The sequence below is a fragment of the Pan paniscus genome, chromosome 5, assembly GCF_029289425.2.
Source record: "Pan paniscus chromosome 5, NHGRI_mPanPan1-v2.0_pri, whole genome shotgun sequence".
NCBI lineage: Eukaryota > Metazoa > Chordata > Mammalia > Primates > Hominidae > Pan > Pan paniscus.
In genome coordinates this window covers 92,255,602-92,278,445 of record NC_073254.2, presented here as the reverse complement: position 1 = coordinate 92,278,445, position 22,844 = coordinate 92,255,602, and the positions used below count along the sequence as shown (strand labels likewise).

The 22,844-nt window shown below is 32.6% G+C and overlaps 1 protein-coding gene across 50 annotated transcripts in view; it reads right to left on the bottom strand.

The window, feature by feature from the left end:
- RIMS1 (regulating synaptic membrane exocytosis 1) overlaps window positions 1-22,844 on the bottom strand; it is a 516,521-nt gene that overhangs the window by 105,812 nt on the left and 387,865 nt on the right. For 11 of the 50 annotated variants that reach the window (XM_034962356.3, XM_055113865.2, XM_034962354.3 and 8 more), the window contains one exon: window positions 5,165-5,277. In XM_034962356.3, the coding sequence (XP_034818247.1) occupies window positions 5,165-5,277 (113 nt within the window). Of the gene's footprint in view, window positions 1-1,249; window positions 1,280-5,164; window positions 5,278-6,350; window positions 6,534-13,083; window positions 13,156-22,382; window positions 22,467-22,844 lie in introns of all 50 variants that reach the window. The other 39 variants (XM_034962340.3, XM_034962337.3, XM_034962336.3 and 36 more) reach the window with 11 other exon arrangements.

Below are 22,844 nucleotides of genomic sequence, written 5' to 3'. Positions count from 1 at the left end.
ATCTATGCAAAATCTATGGCCAAAACATCTTGATCTCACTGAATTTTTTAATTTTTTAATTAATATATGTATTGCCTAATATATCAGACACTACGCCAGAATAATATATATATGTATAGTGCCTGAATATAAATATTGTTAAATACATTTTTATAAATACAGATTAAATATGTAATTGAAACTGTTCTCTTTGTAATACCGAGATACATAATGCATAACTAAATATGCTAAGGGCGAGAAATAATATATTTGGTATTTGTACTTACTAAAATAGGATACACCAACATGTAGAGGAAAAGGTCGAAAGTAAAAAGATCTGGGTTTGTAGTCTACTACTGACAAGCAGTTTGGGCAAATGTCATAATCTCTCTGAACTTGTGTCCTTATTCCTAAAATAGGAATGATGTTACTTTCAGAACTAGCTTTGAGTTAATTTGTTGTTACTATGGGCAACAAATTAATTCAATCAGTCCACTTTCAAATATTGAGAGAATGTACTTTTATTAAATTATACAGAATTATATAATTATTAAATATAATTAACCTTATCACATTAAGCTGAAAACTCATGTTCAAATAGTTAATTATCAGGCCAACAGCAACTCTGAACAGAAAATGGTGTGGGCAGCATATGACTGTAGGGGGAAGCCTGCAACCTATTTGAAATTCAAGTGCAAAGACCAAAAATGCTGAATGGTTTTCTTCTCCCATGACTCTCAGAAAGATAAAATTAATGGGTATTTCAACAGTATTGAGGCAAACAGAAGTAACATTTAGGCAGCAGCTTCTCAGATGTATGACTGCAGCCAGGGCCAGAACATTCACTAAGGTTACCACTATCTGGAAAGTAAAATCCAGAGATTTTCTACTTTTACCAGGTATTACCCTGAATAGAATTAAATCTTTTATCTATGAGAGCAGGGAAATGCAAACAAACAGAAACAAAGAAAATGTCATTTTCCTAGGAGAATTGTTTTCTAGTTGTCAGTACAGATAAATAAATTTTTAAAAAAACATTAATTTTAAATAAAATTTTTAAAAAACATTAATTTTAAAGTAATCTTCTCTTCTTTGATGTGAACATAGAATGTGAAATAATTAATATCAAATACACTACAAAATCATTTGAGGAAAATAGCTACCTGTTAATTTTGCTCATTATTTCAATAAATACAGTTATATAACTCTTGTATATTATATTTTTACAAGTAACAATATTAAATGGTTAAAAAGTTATGTTAATATTTACCTTTTGTGGAAGAGTTATATTTTTCTTGTTCTTCAATGAATTAAATGCACATAATGATGGAAACAAAAGAAAGAAATCAGCAAATTTATAGTTAGACATGGAAATGTGAATTAACACAATGGCATGAATAATTAAAATGCATAACATATAATGTGACATGATAAATTGCAATGAAAAACCATGAGTTCCCAAATATGGTACTAAAATTAATCAAAGAAAGAATGAATACAGCAATTTAAAGATTTAAAATGAAACAAAAACATTGGGAAATTAGTATGTTTGGCATTTGAAAAATATATTCTGTATTATTTTTTCTTTCCTTTTAAGAGTTGTATAAAACTTCAGTACCAATTTTATTAAAACATCTTAACTTGAATCCATTGTGATTTTTTTGGAAAAGCATTTAAAAGCATACTTAATTTTCATAACAAAAATTTTTATCATTTCAAAAATGAAAGTTCATATGATAAAGGCTCATATGATAAAATGAAATTTATTTTTTTATCTGATAAGCAAAAAATAAATTCCATTTTTACACTTTGTTTGCACCATGGAAACTATTCTGTAACATTTTCCACATGAAAGAAAATTCTAATTTAAGTAATCCTTTTTTCTTCTGAAATTAATTAGATTAAAATACCCCAAAGTAAAATTAGTTGTTTTGTAGAAACTATACTTCTTAGACATTTTATAAGGCTTTATATCCACCTCTTTGTTTTGTATTATTTACAGAGGACTAATGGCCTGTTTCTGTATTTCTGAAGAGGAATATCATTGGAGTTTTAGATAGGTGATATAATAATGGAAGATATAAAACATAATTAACACATCATTTACTGTTAGTTTGTGAATCATCTCTAAATCCTTCTTTAAAAGATCCAGTTGAGCACAAAAAAGTTACTGGTTGGCTTCAGAAATCCATTTTTATACAACCAATTAAGTTATCTTCAGCCTTACTCTACATAAGGGATATGCTGGGATATTGTGTTGAAATATAACCAGAAAAATTTTGTGGAAGTCTTTGCTTTCAATTATCACATACCATTAGAGTTACTTAAATTATAAGGCTACTTTTTCAAGTACTCTACCGCAAAAATCTGTATTGTGATCACCTCTTTGTTTTTCCCCTAAATCTACTTCAACATAATCTGGCTCTATGTAGCAAATAGGCTAGCATTCTCAATTTTTAAAATGAACTTTAAAACACCTTTTCAAAAATTGATTAAACATGTGTTTCCAAATGATATGTTAGCCTTTAAGAGATACTGCCTTTATGGTATAAATAGAGAGTGGTATATTTGATTTATAAGAAAAAAAATACTTCCAGTGAAACAGTCAAATTGTCCTGGCATACATTCCAAAATCAGTAATGTAGATAACTGTACCCAGAAACGGTATATGAATAAAATTATTTTATAAGTGCCTCAAGAAGGTGTATCAGTATCTAGTAATCTAAACCATTTGAAATATTTGTTCTTACCAATCAGCTGCTTATCAAATTATTTCTAAACAGAAAATCACCCTTTGTTAAAAATTTTTAAAAAATGGGAAGGAAGTCAAGTGCAGTAGGGGCTTAACCAATTGTAACAGACTGTGGTCAGCATTAATCTTCATGGGAGATGGAACTAAAATTTAACAAGTAATTTCAAAATAATAAAATGGCATAATTCTACAGCCTTAAGAACAACAATGAAATCAATCTTAAATAGAACATGCTAAATCCTATCTAACTCATAAATCAAATTAAAATTTACTTTTTAAAACATATTTTAGGACAAACAAAGCTGTCATGTGGACTGTTCATTTTGAAATAGAACCATAAAAAGATGATGGCAGACAGTATAATCATTTACCAAAAGTCCCAAAGCACATATTTATATCATAAAAAACACCAACCAGGTCTCTTTTATTTATAGAACATTTAGATATATAGATATATAAAATACATGCTTGTTGTCACATTTTTTAAAAGCTGTATGTATATAACTCTAAAGATCATATATTTCAGGAAACTCAAATAACCAAAATGTTTATTAGTGTATTTGTCATATTAAATATCAAAGTAACTCCACCAATGTAGTCATTCCCTTCTTCCCACCTCAATTCAATCCTTACAAATTGATGATTTCTCTGAAAGACAACTGTGAATATGAATATCATAAACAGTAACATTTATATTAACAATAGAACATGAGCTTTTTTAAAAAACCAAAATCCAACATACAATACAACTTATTTTGTGGAAGGAATTCTTATTTCTACAGAAATAATGTAATCAGAATCTCACTATAGGAGAGTTATATGCAGTACCCTTATATGCTTTTGAACCCATAAAATGTTTTATTTGCAACTGGAGGAAATGCAAAGAATTTTAGGAGCACATGACTTTTAGAATATCAATCTTTAGCAAAATATGATCGGTAAGACCGAGTTTGTAACTAAACACCCACATTTGTAGTTCTTTCAGTTGTGCAACAGGAGCTCATGAATAGATAATTTAAATAAACACCAACTTTTGTTTTAAAAAATAAATTTTAAAACAATTTCATCTGGGTTATTGTCAGATTAATTATGAATAATTTTAAAATGTTCCCAGAGAGGAGAGGAAAAATGTTAAACATGTCAATGAATAATTCCAATGAATTAACTGTGATTTTAAAAAAGAAAGTCAGAGTTTCACAATGCATCATATTTTCATGATTCACTAAATGAATACCTTTTTAGCAACCCTGAAAACTAAAGCATGGAGTATCAATAGAATGTATTTTAAAAAATATAAACTCAGAGTTTATCACACCAGTGTTACTCTATTAATAAGTTGATACCTTTAAAAATCTACACTAAGTTTTCCATAATCAAGTATTCTGCATGGCAATCTATGCCACATCAGTCTTTGAAACAATGCATTTACCTTCTGAGATCTTTGACATATCTGTGATACATTCAGTAAATCACTTGAATTAAGTGAGAAAAACATGTACCCCCGTACCCTCAATATAAAATGAAATGCAAGTTTTCCATCAGCAACAATAACACTGCTGAAAAAAATATTCAAAGTGTTAACCTTTCAGTTGTTTCATAGGGATAAAGGTTTTTAATAAATATCTTAAAAGTAATTCTACTACATTTATATTACAATCCCAAAGTAGAAATTATTTTAGTAAATTGCTTACCAAATCCCTGATTAAAAATATGTGATAAAAAATAATGATAACAAGTCATGTCATCTACTAAGATACGTGATAGCACTTTGGGTCACATGAAGAATACTATTTTAACGTAGTGTCTAAATCATCTAGCTCAGGTAGTTTAGAGAATTTAGTTTCTACTAAAATCAGACCGTATACATTCTCTCTCTCTTTCTCTTTCTTTGTTGCTCAGAAAATGAAATAATATATGCATAAAATAAGGAAATCTTTAAGCAATATGAACTGCTGAAGACACTAAAACATGTGTTCTGTCATTTTTTTCATCATCAAACTTAAAATATAGGCTACTGCTAATCAAGTTAAATTAAAAAATTTGTAAAGGATTCAGTATGATTGTTTAATTTTTAAAAAATCTTTTAAAAGGTAAAATATTCTTTTAACACATAAAATGCCATATTGCAATGAGATTTTTAAATTTTATTTTTTTCCTTTGTCACTTTGGAATAAGATGTTTCTAGGCCTAAATCCCTTCTGTTAAATGACCATCTAAAATTCAATCATCCAGCAAAACTCACTCAGCAAAAACTGAGTGCATGCCATGAACCACTGTCACTAGGTGTTGGGGATAAAACTGTAAGAAAATCAAATTTTTAGGATGCAGCAAACTACATATAATCAAAATACTATTCATTTAATAAAAGGGGTATAAATAGAGGAGGTTCTCAAATCCAAGATTTTTGGACAATGATCTCTCTTTATCGGATACCTTGTTCTATACTGCCGCTTCTCACTGGCACTTGTGGGAGCTGTCTTCCCCTGCGACTGCTGAACGATGTGTCTGCTGGAGGAGATTGTGTTGGACTTCTCTGTCGGTGCATTCTGCAGGCAAAAAGCAAAGCGGGCATGAAACAATGAAATTCCAATGTGGTCTGACAAAAATCTTTTCCTCCTTTCTGTTACGATTAAAATAGACATAAACCCCCTCACTGGGCCAATGGGAGCAGAATCAAACACTTTTTATGATATGTGTAAATGGAATATTACAAAAAGGGGTTAAATGAGATAGGGCAATGTGCACCACACACAGTTCTACATAATGAATTCTTAAACTGAGCAGAATCCAATTCACTTCTTTTCATTAACTTTCTATTAAGTTGTTCTACCTGGGCAAGTTATTCAGTTTTGGCAGTACTGAACCAAATACATCTAATTACAGCCTCTGGATCTTAACAATATGGATAAATGAGGCAAGAAAGGCTGTTGCCTAAACTGCTACTCTTAAATTGATATTGACTATAGAATTATTTATAACTGCTAAGAATTCTAGCTGCAGACTTTTATAAATTACCACTCACTTGTACTTTATTTCTAAATAGGAACAAATTTGAAAGATATTTAAAATAATCCTGGACATATGTTATGAAATACACTGGTGCTAGCATTAAAATTACAAATAAAAGTTTGAGAAGTGTGCCGATATATTACTACTGCCCAGGATTAAGCGGACTTCCATCTGTTGGCATTTAAACACTTTTCAAACTGAAGAACTTTAAAACACTCTTAACACTTTACCGAACACATATAAAAGATTTTTAAAATTTCCTCTTATGCTTTTTAAAGTAAGCACACATTTAACTCCAAGTAATTTATCATAAAAATTTCACATAATTAAAAAAATTATATATGAATATGCCACAAACAGATGAAAGGACATAACACAGCCAAATTTAATTTTCAATGAGAGCTAATTGGCAGAAACTATAGTATACCACCAGCACAGTGAAGATAGATGCAAGTAATAGAGGATGTGAGAGAGATTTAAGTGTCACAAAGAAAGGATTAAAAGTTATGGTGTCAAAATGAGTGAAAGCTTCAAGTGCTCAGGAAGGTACAACACCACACCAACACCCGGAGGCAGGACATGAATGCTGAGGGGGACACTGAATAGCGACCTTGTCAGAAGCGGAGAAGGTGGCGCCGACCCTCCAGGGACAAGGTGGTGCATAGAACACAGTGTTCTGATACTAGAGTGCTCACTCGACCTTGAGCGAGCAGGATGTTTTCCCCTAATGACTGGCTGATCAGTTGCTCTTGGGGCTGCGTGTCCCCTTCTAGAAAGACATGTTGGGAGAACCCTAAAACATTAGGGCCAAAAAAGATCTTCAGTCAGCAGGTTCACATTAACTTTGATACCAACACATTTGTCCAAGGAAAACCTGGTTACTCGTACATGACAGTAATTTCAAAGAAGAGAACCCATCACGCAATTATTGAAATGGAATTCAAATCAAACTGACAAGTTATTATTGCAAATGTGAACGCCATGTGGTTTTTAAAGACTAATTGGTGTTGCTCTAATGTAATAAACCTCTTGTATGTTCCACCAACAGCAGAGACTCCTGTCTCTGTTTTTTTTTGTTTTGTTTTGTTTTGTTTTATAGAGCTGTATCTCAAGTGACTACAACACAGCTGCACAGATAGCAAGAGCTCAATAAAGGTATGTTGCTTGAATGAGTGACTGTAATTAGGATGATGAATACAGGAAAGCTTCAAGTGCTTGCCTTCAAGAAGAAATACTGTAGGCCTCTATATTTTTACAATGTTCATAATTTTACTCTGTAATAAGCAAGACTATGCCAAAAACAACAAAAGAAGCCTGCCTTTTGAGGTTAGTCTAAGTAGACAAAAATTAAAACAATATAAGGTGGAGAATGCTCCACTAATTATACATCTGATTAAATATAAATGGCTGAAATATGGATAAAAACATGTTCTCTCAGATATAACAATACCTGAAAATGTATGTGTCCATATTTTGACAACTATATTACTATGGCGTTTAAAATTATTATAAAGCCAATTAATGAATTAAAAATAAACAACTGATGTTTATATAGATGTACTTATTTTTTAATGCATGCTTTTGCCTTTTTCATTGATTTTGGTATTTATTTTAAATAAAATGCATGATTAAAACACCTAGCAGGTATTATTTTGACAGAAAGAATAAAATGATACCTCATCCCTTTTTAAAGCAATACTGTAAAATTCACTTAGTGACTAAAAATGTGTGAGAATAAAGAATACATATTTATCACCAAAAGCACATAAAGGAGTGTCATTCAACTTCTATTCAGATTGGCAATTTTTCTTTTAAGTAAAATGATTTTTATAGCTATAATGATTTTGATTCTGAGTACCTTATTCATTCAAGAACAACAAAACAGGAAAATGTCAGGTTGAAGATAACAAAAAGATGTTCAGCTTAGGTCTTTAATAAAGGCGTATTTTACTTTCTTGAGCTATAAATTAGTGCTTTATCACGTCGTAATTCAAATGCTGAAACCTGGGCTGTTACCTCAATTTCCAAATTAAAATAAAAAGTAACTCATAGTGTTCTATATATTAAAACTGTTTATTCCAAATTGGCTTTTCCCATTAACTCAACTACATAGAATGAATTTCTATGGGATAGAGTACATGATCAAGTCCTTTCCAGTGATGAGAGTTTTATCTATTACTCTTTAAAAGTCATTATCATGACAATAAACTTCAATCTTTGTTCAAGATACTCTTTCTAAATGTGGCTCGCAAATGGAATTATACAGTTTTCACCTTAGTACTGAGAAATTTCACGGATATTACAATTTCACTTAAATCTTGCTCCACTCCTTAAAGCAATTCACAAGCACTAAAAGAAAAACTCAAATGTGACTTGAAATGTAAAAAATTTCGGTGAACTTTCTGTGGCATCAAACTAAATGGCAAAAGTATAAAAAGCAATTTCAGGAGCAAATAAATGGCTTCCTGGGTGAATATTCACAGCTCAACCACATATAGTGTTCCATCTCCTGAGCCACGAGGCTTGCAGTGTCTGAAAACAGCCTGTAATGTTTGAGGTTAATCGTTTAGCACAAGATATGTTTTTTTCTTTGACATGAAAAGTCCCTCAATAATAAAAGAGTTCCTGCCCCCAGCCACTCTGTAACAAGCATGAGATCACAGACCAAAGGAGAAGCGTAGAAAGCCACTTTGCCAGAGGAAGAAAGGAATGTGGTAGCAATGCTGAATTATGAAGGGGAAGCTGGGTAGAGGAAAAATGCAGAGCTTAGAGAGAGAAGAGCAAGGTTTTGCAGAGGAGAGATAATAGAACCAAGTATAGTTTGTTTTTAGGCAAGAGGAAAGGACAATTAATCAAGAAATTCTGAGGTACAGAGTGTAAAGTTGAAAGAATCCAGGCTGTTGTGCCCTGATCTTTTCAATGAAATGGGATGTGCTAAGAATGTAAGGATGTAAGAAGAATGATAGAGATTTAGAACAACCTGTTAGAGAATGAAACAGGGAGTGTAGGATGGATAAATAACATAACAGTAACAGCTATTCCTTACTGAGCATCAATATAGGGTCATCTATTCATGCCAGGAACTGAAAGTGTTTGTGCGCATATGCAGGCATGCATGTATTCATGCATATATGTATCTATAGGTTTATACACACAAGTATATACATATGTACCTTTTTGTATTCTCACACACTAAGAAGCGTTATTACTATTTTATTTATTTTATTTTATTTTATTATGACTGAGGGTCATAGAGTGACCTGGAGAAAGATAAACAGCTAAAATGTGGTAGAGGCAGGATCCACACAGGTCTGTCCAGCTCCAATGCTTGCTCTCTTTTCTGTCTAGTGAGATAGGATTGTTTGTGTATCATGAGAAAAAAGTGGTAATTTCACATCTCAGGATGTACCATGAGTCTTTTAACACAAACCATATGTCCAAGTATCAAATTATTTGGCAGGACTTAACAGAACTGTGTTTGAGAGTTTGTGGAATCAAAATATATGGACAATGGTATTTAACAAATACCTACTCTATTATGTATATTTACATCTCCTCATTTTTAAAAAATGAGGTTTGCGGCCGCGCGTGGTGGCTCATGCCACTATGGGAGGCTGAGGCGGGTGGATCACAAGGTCAGGAGTTCAAGAGCAGCCTGACCAACATGGTGAAACCCCGTCTCTACTAAAAATACAAAAATTAGCTGGGCGTGTAGCGCGCACCTGTAATCCAGCTACTCAGGAGGCTGAGGCAGGAGAATCACTTGAACCCAGGAGGCAGAGGCTGCAGTGAGCCAACATCGTGTGATCACACTCCAGACTGGGTGACAGAGCAAGACTCCATCTCCAAAAAAAAAAAAAAAAGTTTGCAGAGCAAAAGTTTAATTCAAACCTACGTATGCCTGACCCTAAGTTTACCATCTTCAAGTATGTATCTAAACATTTACCACTAAGTTCAATCCATGCCTACTCTCCTTCATCTAAGACTAGAGTTTTGATTTACACTTCAGTAAAACATACTTCTCAATAAAAATTTGCGTCTTTAGTCAGACATTTTTGTTGCTGCAAATGGACTTGCAGTAAATTGCTTCTACCAAAGCCTAAAAACAATGTAGTTCTGTTATTTGTTTTTGTTTTTAAACAACTTGTTAAAGAATGAACATGTATGTGGTATTTAAGGTCAAATTTTCAAAGTGGTTCCTACTGTGCTGGTCCGTTACAGGCCTGCACAGGCTCTTTTGCAATAACACACCATAAAATGCATATGTAAGCAATTCTAAATAGTAGTCCAAATAAAGAAATAAAGCATCCCCAAGTTAGAATGTAGAGTGTAGTTTCTACAGGAAGAAAAGTCACTAGAATGGAATGCAGAAATGATGGGCAGCAGTTCTCACGGGTGAATTCACATGAAGATGAAAAGCTAGACTTTTATCTTATCAAGAAGCTTCCCAAGAAAATATGATGCATTTCTTTAAGTGGCTTGACACAAAAAATATAAATCAGTTCTACTTGTCTCCTAACGACAATTGGTCATCATCTCTTTCAAAATATATTCTTAAAAGGCTATCTGTCATGAGGTTACATTTGTTGAGGGCAATAAAAGGCCTTTAAAATTATGATCATTAAACAGCAAATTTCGCCAGAAACCAGTGCAAAACTGTGTAGTATGACTCCTTTTGGGAAGTTATCAACTCTCAAAGGCCAGGAGTCAGTGTCCAAAGCATTTATACTGTGTCTTCGGTTCACGTGTAGCTTGATGTAAATTCAAGGTATCTTCTTGATAGCTCTTATTCAGAGCTAACATAAATTAGAAAACCCAGGCCAGTTCTTCTTTTGTAACCTGCTATTCAACAATTCACAAAGAAACTAGGCATGTAGTTTACACTCTAATAAAAATCAATGAAAAGCTTTAATTATAATCAAACACATCTAAAAGGTTACAGCTTTCTACTTTAAACTATAAGCAAAGGAAAGGCAAGAGTACTATGAATATGATTCATAAGTGTCATACATTTGAAAATGAAAGTCAATCAAATCCTTGCTATTCTGATTGGAGGATTTGTGTTTATCCACAGATTACATTTCAGAGTTGCAAAGGCAGATGCCTCAATATCATTAATCTGGAGTTAAGCACCTCCAGCTGACACTGGCATCATCTATCATTTTCTAAAATAGTATCTTATTGCCAAAAAAACTTGTTCACTGATGTATCCTTAATATATAACTACACACAGTAGTCACTCAACTAGCATTTTTTTTTTTTTTTTTTTGAGATGGAGTTTTGCTCTTGTTGCCCAGGCTGGAGTGTAATGGCGCAATCTCGGCTCACCGCAACCTCCGCCTCCTAGGTTCAAGCAATTCTCCTGCCTCAGCCTCCCGAGTAGCTGGGATTACAGGCATGTGCCACCAGGCCCAGCTACTTTTGTATTTTTAGTAGAGATGGGGTTTCTCCATGTTGGTCAGGTTAGTCTCAAACTCCCGACCTCAGGTGATCTGCCTGCCTTGGCCTCCCAAAGTGCTGGTATTACAGGTGTGAGCCACCATGACCAGACTCAACTAGTATTTTTAAAAAATGAATGAAAGAATACTGAATAGAATTAAAAGAATACAACTTCAAGGAAAAGGTTTAATCATGTCAAAATAATTGAAATTGTGTAGAGGGGGCTGAAAATGATGGTTGAAGATTGAAAATTTATCTAAGAAATTATAGTTATTTACAATGATGGTAAAGAAATTGCAGTTAACTGAGCTGGGATTAAAGAATGTGAAAATACATTGTTTCATCAAAGGCTATCTATCTATCGATTGATCAATTTCCTTCCTCAAAGTCCAACTCCTTGTACTACTCAACACTTTTCATGGGTCCCCTGTATCCTTATTCCATTGTGAATCAAGTTCCCTAAATAGTCAATTTCTCCATGGACCACTGTCCAGAAATAAATTTCATCTCCCTTTTACCTACCACATCCCTTGATATGTCTCACACCTACTCATTTTTCAGATCTCAACTCAGTGTTAACATCCTCTGGAAAGCTTTTCTTTTTTGCTACTTGCTATTTTACTACTTGAACTTAGCACATAGTTGGTATATATCTGTTAACTGAATGAATCACTGAATCGTACAAATTCTATCTCTACTAGGCCTATTGAGATAGCCTGGCTGATGCCTTGCATCTACCCCTAGATCCTTTGATCTACCTTCCAAAAATCAGTCAAAGTGATCTATAATTTTGGAACTCAAAACTGATCCTCTGCCTCCCATGTTTAAAGCACATCTGTGGCTCACAGATCAATAAAGAAGTTGAAATTCTTTAGCATGGTATTAACATGGCATAGTGACGTCATTCATTTAACCTCTCAGAATTTCTCCAATTTTATTTTCAGGCCTCTTTTCTATCCACTGAATCCTGTTCTCCATCCCAAAACTGGTACCATTTCCCCAAACTCAAGATAGTATTTCCAATCTCAGTGTTTTCTCACGTTGTCCCCTCTCAGAATACTCCACTCTTCACACATACTTTTATGTATCTGGATTTAGCTCAAGGGACATCTGTTTATGAAGCATTTCCTAATTTCATCCTTACTGCACAACTTTCCTTGTGTTCATACTGTACCTGTGCATGCCTCTATAATGAAAGCTATGATACTTGAATATACTCATTCATTTACATCTGTGTCCCTTTACATGCTCTCAGTCATTGTTGGATAAATGAATGGGTGAATGAATATATGTTAGTTGCAATTCTTGGGTCTTTTAACACTATGTTAAAAAAAAAGTGTCAATATGTTGTACCTAAAAATACTTAAAACCTTTGTGGAATTGGACAAATTGCAAACAAAAGGTTAGTAATCCCTTATAATTTTACATTAACTCAATGTATATCCTTGGTTATAATATACCAGTAGAATATTAGAATATACATTTGTAGAAAAGTGATTTTTTTAAAAGATGGCATTATTTAGATAAATAAGACAGTCAATAATTAGCATATTCCAGGCACTACATTCATTGGTAACATTTAAAAGATATCAGAAACAAAATATTAATGTCCTAATATGTATATAGGAATGAGTATGGATTTAATCCTTATTAGTAATCAGAATGATCACTAAGAGAAATACATAATTATTTTTTAAACCCTAAGATTTAAGAACCGCCTTGAAATTATCCTTCTCTTACTTCTTCAATGAGATCATTTCCATTTAGGGGTAGGTTTAGTTACATGAATGCCTTTAAACATCACAATTTGTGTTTAAGAACTGATCATGTAAAATGAGAGTGACAGCACCCCTAAATATATTCATAAAATGGAAGATGTCAGCACACCACAACACCAAGCCTACCTTTCTGCATCAGAGGCAGTGCCTTTCCTAGTCTGTTTTTGGATGCTAGATCTTTCAGACTTTCTGGAGTGCCTGTGGAATGAAATGTTAAACACAAAATATATGATGAATAAAGCTACATTAACATCATACAATGATAAACACAATAGACATGAAAAATGGCAACTATATTACCTAAATGATTTTGTCAGTCAGTACTTTTCAAAACTAAATAAACAAATAAATGAATGAATGAATGAATAAAATGAAAACCAGAATTGGTGCCAAGTGGAAGACACAAGTTGCCCAATAGAAGACACGAGAAGCTGACATTTCATTAGTCTAGACAAGTATGTCTACAACAATGATCTAATATGAACCCCTACTGAGCAACTCGGCCTCTGCTGATGAGCAAACAAATGCAATGGTGAAATGTAATAATGATAAATGTGATGATGGTAATAGTTTAGGTGCTGAAAGGCTTCAAAGGGGTGAAATGCCCCCTACTTTTACAAGTTGAAACTTGGTGCTACAAAGATTTTTTTTGTTTTGTCCCCCACAAATTGTGAAGAAAAGAGAAGAAAAATGCTACAGTTAAAGATGTTTTATATAAATGAAAGTATTTATATAATTAAAATCATTTTAAAATTTTTCATAAAGATGCTTTTATAAATTACATAGCATTTTTAAAAGCACATAGCATTTTAATCACATTACAAATCATATTCCCCAGTTTATTCTACTTTTTAAAAGTACATATGTGCACTGAACACTTGAAATGCATTTTTCCCACAGAAATAATTTTTCTATAAAAAGTTTGCTTCCCCACAGCAGCTTACGTATGTCTAATTAGCCTAAAATGTCTTCAGTACCATATATTTGAAATAAGTAATGTAAAATATTGTGGTCAAGAAGCTCACACTTATTACAAAAAAAGAGAGAGAAACCCTAGGAATGTGTATTTAATATTAATTATTAATTATCTACAAATTAAGCTTATTTTTCTTTACTGATATCCCTTTCTCCCAACAATGTTGAGAAAAATATCTGTCTTTACTTATTAATGTGTGACATCCTAATTAAGTATCTAGTATATACCAAGTTCTGCTAGGCACTAGGAACACATATCAAGGTACAAGCCTTCACAGGCTGTTACAGAGTTCTGGGACTGCTCATCTCTCCCAAACTCTTCCGCTTTCGCCAGAAATTGTGTTCACACTCTCTTGCCCCTTCAATTCAGGGTTTCAGCTGTGTGTTTTCAGACTCATGTTAATCTGACATACCACTTTTAAGATAAAAAAGGAAGAAATAGAGGAGTGAGACATCATATTCCCTTACCAGTTGGAAAAGAGCGTACTCAATATATTGAGGGATAACTATGTCAGGCACTGAGGGGGATATGAACTTACTTAAACTCCATGAAAATCCTTTAAGAATGTGTCATTTCCATTTTATAGGTGAAGAAACAGGCTCAGGGAAAAGCTACTCAGTTAGAAAGTAGCAAAGCTAGGATTAAAATCTAAGTTTTTCTGGCTCCTAAGCTGTTTCTGTTCTATACTATACAGCAAAGAGAGTGGAAGAGAGAGATTCTGGCACATGCCTTATGTGTGTATCTGTTCTGGAAGGAAGAAATGAAACCATGAAATCAGGTGCTGGGATATCACTAACAGATGACTCTCTCTCTCTGACATTAAGGTTCTTATTTACTTTATTGCTTCTGTGGTCAGGAGAGGGGATCATGGGTGGTAGGGGGGCAGAGATTTCATGATTGATTTCATGGCTGAAATCAATGAGACATGGTTGTTGGGAATGGAATCTTGTTCCTGAAGCACAGGGAAGAAGGCATAAGCATAGTGGGAGGATGAGAAGTAAGGGGAGAAGAAAGGATTAGTAATTAGATCTGCAGGCTCAGGAGGTATTGGAGCTCAAAATAAAAATAGTTATGGGAAATTTATGCTTGGTCCCCACAGTGCTCAAGGCAACTGACTGGAAGATCAAATGCTCCTTTTCTCATCTTCAGCACAAGTAGAGCAGATGAGAGTGGAGAGATTCAGGAAGACCCACAAAACTCACTGTCATTAAAATTTCCACTCATTCATTCATTCATCCAACAAACACTTGTGCATGTATATATACTAGGCACTGTTCTAGGTGGTTGGAATATGTCTGTGGAAAAAAATACACAATTCTCTCTACCTTCAAGAAATGTACACTTTGTTGATACAAGACAAAAAATAAACAACAAAAAGTAGCTCAAACAAGTACATTATATAGTATGGGAAAAGGTGATACATGTCAACAACAAAAGTAAACCAGGGTAAGAAGCTGGGAGTTTAGGGGCAGGGGCATATTGCAATTTTAAGTAGGGTGGTTGGAAAGGACTTATTGAAATGGTGACATTTTAGCAAAGATGTAAAGTGAAGGAGATACCCATGTATATTGTTAGAGAAAAAGTATCTCAGGAAAAGGGAAGAAATAATAAGAAATAATAAGAAGGCAGGGGTCAAGAGAGGTGATTCAGATGAAAAATTTTGCAGGAGAAGGCAGAGAAATTGTGTACAATCTGGTGGACCCTTGAATAAAACTTCTGCACAATCAAAGGGCTATAGGCATCTTTTTGAAATAGCCTGCTTTTCTTCTGATCCCTGGCAACTTCTATTAATTTCTAGACCCAAGTGATATTTCATTTCCTCTGTGAAACTTTCAAACTCTTCCTCCTCTTTTCATCTCCTAAAATGTAATGGATTCATATATTAGATTATCACAGCAATCAATGATTGTTGTAACAGTGATTATGATATTAATAATATATAACATTTACTGAGAGCTTTCTCTGTGATAGCATGTTCACTTTATCTGCATTATCTCATATAATCTTCTTTCCAATCCAGAGGTAGGTACTACTCTTTTATCCTTTTTAAGAATAAGAAAATTGAGAGTTAGAGAATACTTTCTCGCTTACATGGTCATTCAACATCTAGCCAGGAGGTGAACTGAGAGTCCATAATCTGAACAACAGTAATCATGTTGTATCTCTGGCATAAATGGCTAAAATAATGAACTGGGTGTAATCTCAGCTCTGTTCTGGCTAGCCAGGCGATTTTGGTGAAATTACTTAATGTCTCTGTGCTTCAGTTTTCTTTTACCTAAAAAGTGGCAATAATACCACTACCACTGCACACACACACAGGTTTTGCTAATTTTAAATATTTCAGTAGTACTCAGTATTGTAGTATTTGTAGTATTACACAGAACTAGAATTGACTATGTTTTTTGCATTACTTGGAATTAGCAAGTGGTGCTATTAAAATATTGCTTTAAATATTTGTTTCTTGAAGGCAAAGGGTTTTCTTACTCATCTATAAAAATATAAAACTTAGAGCCAGTGCTCTATAACTGGATAACAAATATTCATGCAAAGGCTCATAATCTAACCTTTTAATTTTTGTTTTCATTTTTAACCCTCTTATTGAGGATGCCCCTTTTTTCTCTTCAAATATCAATGAAATTTACCTCCATTAAAGATTCTTCTAAAGATAACTACAAAGGATATGTCTTTATAATTCTTCTAACCCCTTAAGAGAATATGTAAATTAAGTTAAAATGATATGTGCTTAATTGCAATAATTTTCTGTAAAGGAGCAGAGAATAAAATAGAAAATTCTAATGTTATTTTCTATTTTGAATCCAAATTATAGCCAAAATATTGTATATTTTAACACAGCCATGTCTTAGAATAAATTGGATTGAGATATGTAAAATAGGAAAGGTTAGAACAATCCACCTATATTCATGTACCATACTACTGAAACTATTAATTGTGTAATCACAAAATAGATCATACTAAAATGAATTACTTTCTACCTTATACCACTTTAAGTTCCCTGTGGTCAGGAATTGTGTCTGTTTGGATTATCAGTGTAATATCAACACCTAGCATATGGTAGTTGCTCAATAATTATTTGTTGAATGGATAGTTTAAAAGGTAATATTTTGAGTATTATCATTAAATTTGAAAGCCCAAAAATTACAATAAAAAAGAACTAACTAGGGCTATAAAATCTAGTTTGCCTCAAATGAAATAAATTAAAAAATAAAACTGCATAATTTTCTGGCCTTCAGCAAAATATAAAATACTTAAATACAACATGACCTTTGGTTTACTGAATAATACATAATGAACTGTCAGTCATTATCGAGGGCCTAATGTATGTTTTAACATGATGCAACAAGGCAGTATAGACTCAATTTTAGAGTCTATAGGACATTAAAATTCAGCTATCCCATGTATAACCAGTTAAGTTTAGAGATGAGGAAACTTAGTCCACAAAAGTTTAAGTGTCTTATCCAAGCTATGACAGACCTTAATAAGTTGATGAGGATAACACCATCACACCCTTATGTGCTTAAGTTCTCTGCTGACTCTGCCACATGTTCATTTTGAATGATTAGATGTTTATTTGAGAGATCCCTGGGCACGAGTGAACAAGACAACACTGTTTCAGTGTTTTCATTATGTCTTATTTTTAGTTTAAACATGCTTTTTTGTTCTGGCATAAATTTTTTATCTTTACAACATTATTCATAAAGAATATTTACTTGGTTTTAAACATGCAAGAATCAGAAATCTTGAGTTTTTCTCCCTTTATTCACAACTTAATAGTTGTGTGATTTTTTGCCTTATGCTTTCTAGTTCACAATGTACTAAAGAAATTCTTTTAAAGCTATAAAAGTACATTCAACTGTAAGGTATAAAAGCAATTATTTTATTATTAAATCAAAGCTAGAGTAAAAATCAGAAAATGGGATGTTTCTACTTAAACCCCAATTCTTTTGAAGTTCCATTTTCTGTGATTATTTCCTTTCTATTAATTTAGTGTGAAGATTTGTAAAATGAACTGATGAAAAACAGAGGTAATTGTTAAAATCTATGTGTTTTCTTTTCCTTTTCAATAACTAATTTCAGTTAGGGTAACTCTCTAAAGACGTTGGTAAATAAAGCTTTTCTGAAGGCATTAAAATTTTATTAAAGGACAAAATTAATAAAATCATAATTATTTAAGACTATTTTATAACAATGAAAACATAGTCTGTTCTGCCTTGGAAATACTGTAACAAAAGTCTACTACATAATGTTTTCACTTAATTAGAGCTAACACTGATATCATAAGAATATATCTGTCTATATTTTGGCTTACTACTTACATGGCTTATACTGTCTTAATGTGCAAAGCAAATCTCTATCACCCTATTTACTCATTAAGTTTGGGAAGGAAAAATTAAATGTGAATAGAATCAACCTAAATAAGAGATGTTCCTATGCAGTGAAGATGGATGCATGCAATTAAGATACATTTACCTTCCTGTATATTATTGATATTTATGTATACGACTGTAGCTATTAAATAGACTCACCATATTTTAGTTCATGGATACACTTTGTTCATTCAAAGAAAGAGTATTTTTGAAAAGCACAGATAATAAAGGATATTATAGAACAAAAAGAAATAATAAGTAATATACTATATTTATTTATAAGTGGTTCTACACTAACTTTGAAAATATGTGGCAACTGCCATGAATCCTGGAAGCAAAAAGTTTGTGATTTGTTTGTCCCAGAATATTTTCAAAGGAGAAATAAGATTAATTCATTTTATATCAAAAGAAACCACTTGATACTCTTGGTTGAGGATTCTTATAGACAAGTAGCTGCTACCAACTAATAGGTATAGGAAACTACACAAATTTGGTTATCTGCAAAAGAAACTAGAGCCACTTTAGCAGAACAACTCAGGAATTAAACATAGTGGGATGCTTTACTTAATTGAAAAATTTAAAGTTCTGGAAATAAGATTATTTAACCAAATATTTTTGGTATTTGAGTCATGCACTACTAAATTGTACCCTTAAAAATCATATATAGATAGATAGATTAAAAACCATTCTCAATCAAAATATTGAAGATAGTCACTGCAGTGATTTGTAAAGCCAGTGACATGTTAAAATATACCTCAAAATGTACCCAATGAAAATATTGCATTTTCTTGAATAAAACATTTACCAAAATAAAGTTTTATTTAATAATAACTTACACTAGCCTTTCATTCTTAAAGACGATTGATTATACTGTAAGCACTAAACTCAGAACTCTGATGCTTCAGGGCCATATTAAAATATATTTTTTCTAAATGGCTACTTACAAATTTTGGTTAATTTCAAGCTACAACTCAATCTACATTTAATTTACACTCATATAATTACGTATATATAGGTTCATTAGCATTTTCATGTATTAAAATAATGTTATTTCTAAAGAGATGCTTTGTTATTGGAATGATGATTTTTTAAGGGTCAACATTTTTAGAAATACAACTACAAGGAAATTTTCACTACAATTTTAAAATCGAAAACATCCCCTGGGATTCCAAATTTATGTATTTTTTCTTCATCAATGTTTTAAATTTCCTCAATTTCTAGAAAATATTCTTAGATAAAAGTACCTTCATGTTAATTCCAAATAAATCTATGGTATCACTTGAGAAAAACTGAGAATGCTTACTGTTAAATTATGGAGAAATGGTTCTCTAAAAATTATGTATCTGTGTACACATATATGCTGTGGGAAACAAGAGGGCAACTAAATGCTTTTCAATTTATTTGAATGTACTGGATAACTCTCTTAAGGAATAATTTACGTTCTGCATTACAATGTTATTTTCAAAATAATCAACTATGGCCCTGATAGAAGATATCCAAAGTTGAATTGTATAAATTGTCATTAACTTTAGAATATTTTCCTGGCTACCAGTGTCCAACAATAAAAGTCACCTAACGCTGAAATTCTTATGAACATTCACTATATCCAAATCTGATGCCATATTTACTTCATTTAGAAATTGGTAGAAACTTCTGAATGAGTAAATAAAGCTGATGAGAAATGAAATGCCAACGTTCATTACGATTTGCCAAGTGGTTGACATAGTAACCTATGAATGTAGCATTAGTGGACATAATTTATCTCTCATTTTATACGTACATATTTGTCTTATATTTTAATAAAATTGTATTGTAAATAATTCTCTATTCTCTATAGTAATAAATAATAGTATCAAGAGATGTAAAGTGTATTTATTTTGGTCAAACATAGGACTTATCTATAAATATGTTACCATAAAAAAGCAAAACATGTATTCAAAATTATGTATTTAATAATAATTTATCTTAATAATCTTATCTAAAAGGATCATTTCTGGTCCCAAAATCTACTCTTATAGTTATATATACTATCGAGACAATCAAATGGAATAATTCATATACCACTAAATTAAGCTAATAACATCTCGTGTATGTAAGAACTGAAAGTATTATTTGAATTTCCATTTTGCTTAATCAATGCCCAGATAAACTTACATTTATATTCATTACAAAGATCATCATGTTTAATTTTCCTATACTCAATCAATACAGAAGATGAAATCTACTATTTTATTTGTTTTGGAACACATACAAAGGTTTTCTAGAATTATCTTTTCTTTTTTTCTTTTCTTGGGGATCGGAGGGGGCAGGTTCTCACTCTGTTGCCCAGGCTGGAATGCAGTGGTATGACCATGGCTCACTACAACCTTGACCTCCTGGGCTCACAGACTGTGTGTGCACCTCACCCTTCTGAGTAGCTGGGACTACAGGCATGTGCCACCACACCCAGCTAATTTTGAAACTGTTTGCAGAGATGCAGTCTCACTGTGGTGCCCAGGCTGATCTCAAACTCCTGGGCTCAAGTAATCCTCCCCACTTGGCCCTGGCATCTCAAAGTGCTGGGATTGCAAGTGTGAGCTACCATGCCTGGCACAGAAGTATCTTTTCTAAAAGAAAATTCTAAGTTCCCTGATGGCCAGGACTTTGCCTGTCTTAATCACTGTTGTGACCTAGCCATTTGGATAGGGTGCATAGTAGGGGTACAATAAGTTTTTATTGAATAAATGAGTAGCAATATAGATATAAATTTTTATTGAATTTACACAATTATTTTATATTCTTTTTTGAGAAGACTCTACATTTGTAATACTTTTTAGATTGGTTACTAGTTTTTCTAGTCCAAGAATTTCTATCCTAGAAATCAGACAGTAGCAGAAAGAATTATATTTAATTTCCAAATATGTAAATATAAACCATATTGAGGCAAGTATCTTAGAGATTAAAAGATGCTAAAATGTTCCTGAAACCTTCATAAAATATCAGTTTGTAGTCTTTTCCAGTATTTGTAAAACAACCTTAATTTTTTTCTTGGTGACAATGTTTCCTTTTTCTTTCAAGCTAAAATCCTGAGGATATCTTGATTGTTTACAAATACATAAAATAAATTGTGTCACGGTTAACTAGGGCTTAAATTACTCTGCCGTACGCACACACACTAAAAAAAATCTGTACATTTACATGACTAATTATGCTGCTTCTGAGATACCACATCTACTTATCTGCTGAATAAATATTACCAATGCGTTGGCTGAATTTCTGCTTGAACCAGAAGAGAAGCATCTCAAACACCCAAAAACCTTTGTGACCAGTCAGGAAAAAACATTTAAAGATAAAGCCTATATATACACACATATATATATATATATATATATATATACCATAAAATAGGAAAACTGGGTCAACTTCACACTGAGAAGAATAACAAAGTAATGGAAAATATATGTTGTGGCACTTCTGACATATCAGCATAAAGTGGATTCAAAGCACTGATGCTATTTTTAAAAACCTACCTTGGGGACTGACCCCTTAGCCCTGGACAATATTGTGTTTAACAATACAATATTTATAAAATATATAAAAACCAGGTATTTTACTTAATAAGACAGACATTATTTAATATAATCAAAGCCTAAACTTCATTGTTAACAAGTGTACACAGCAGCAAAACAAGACAACTGAGATAAAACCATCAACCAATATAACATATAGGCTCTGTGACAGATTTTAATATACTCTAAAGCACCTGAGAATTTTTATTTACTTATCAACAAAAACAGTATTTAAATTTGTTTCCAGAAATTCAAAACACAATCAAATGCTCTTCAAAACAGAACATCCTTTCAATGGATCCTGACTTCACTGTGTTTAAACTCTGCCATTTGTATGCTATCCTCATTTCAGTAAATATTCTGAGGTGCTTTACTAGAGTTGGCTACATCTAACATATCTGGCTCTGGCTCCTGGAATAAAGTACATCATATTCAACATTTCTCTTGGTTATCCTTCAGTTGGTGGCCTATAAGCTTCTAGAAGCCACTTGTCTGTGAGGAGGAGTTGACTAGTACCTGTCATTCTCCGGAGATGCATGCTGGATTTGAATCCTGGGACTAGGAGGTCGTCTCCTATCTAGGGAGGGGGACCATCTACCCCTGTTTGCCCAGTGAACAAGACAGGAAAAAACAGGACATTTAGTAACTCCTAAAATAAAAGAATACATGGAACAAGAGGACTGGAAAAGCACCCCATAAAGGCAAAGTGTAGATTCTTTGCTCCATAATTTAAAATCTTCACTGTTATAAGCCTTGGAAAGATAAGTTACAATACTTTAAGAACATAAAACCTATAATCTTATAAGTGAATAAAGAAACAATTTATTTAGGAAGATGTTTGGAATCCGCCTATTAAGTGTAGTTTTTTTCTTCCAAAATGTGCTTCTATGTGCATATTTAATCTATAAATATACAAATATTAATGTAACTTTAAGTTCTTAAAGATGCATCTTTAGGAATATGGCTTATGTTTGAATA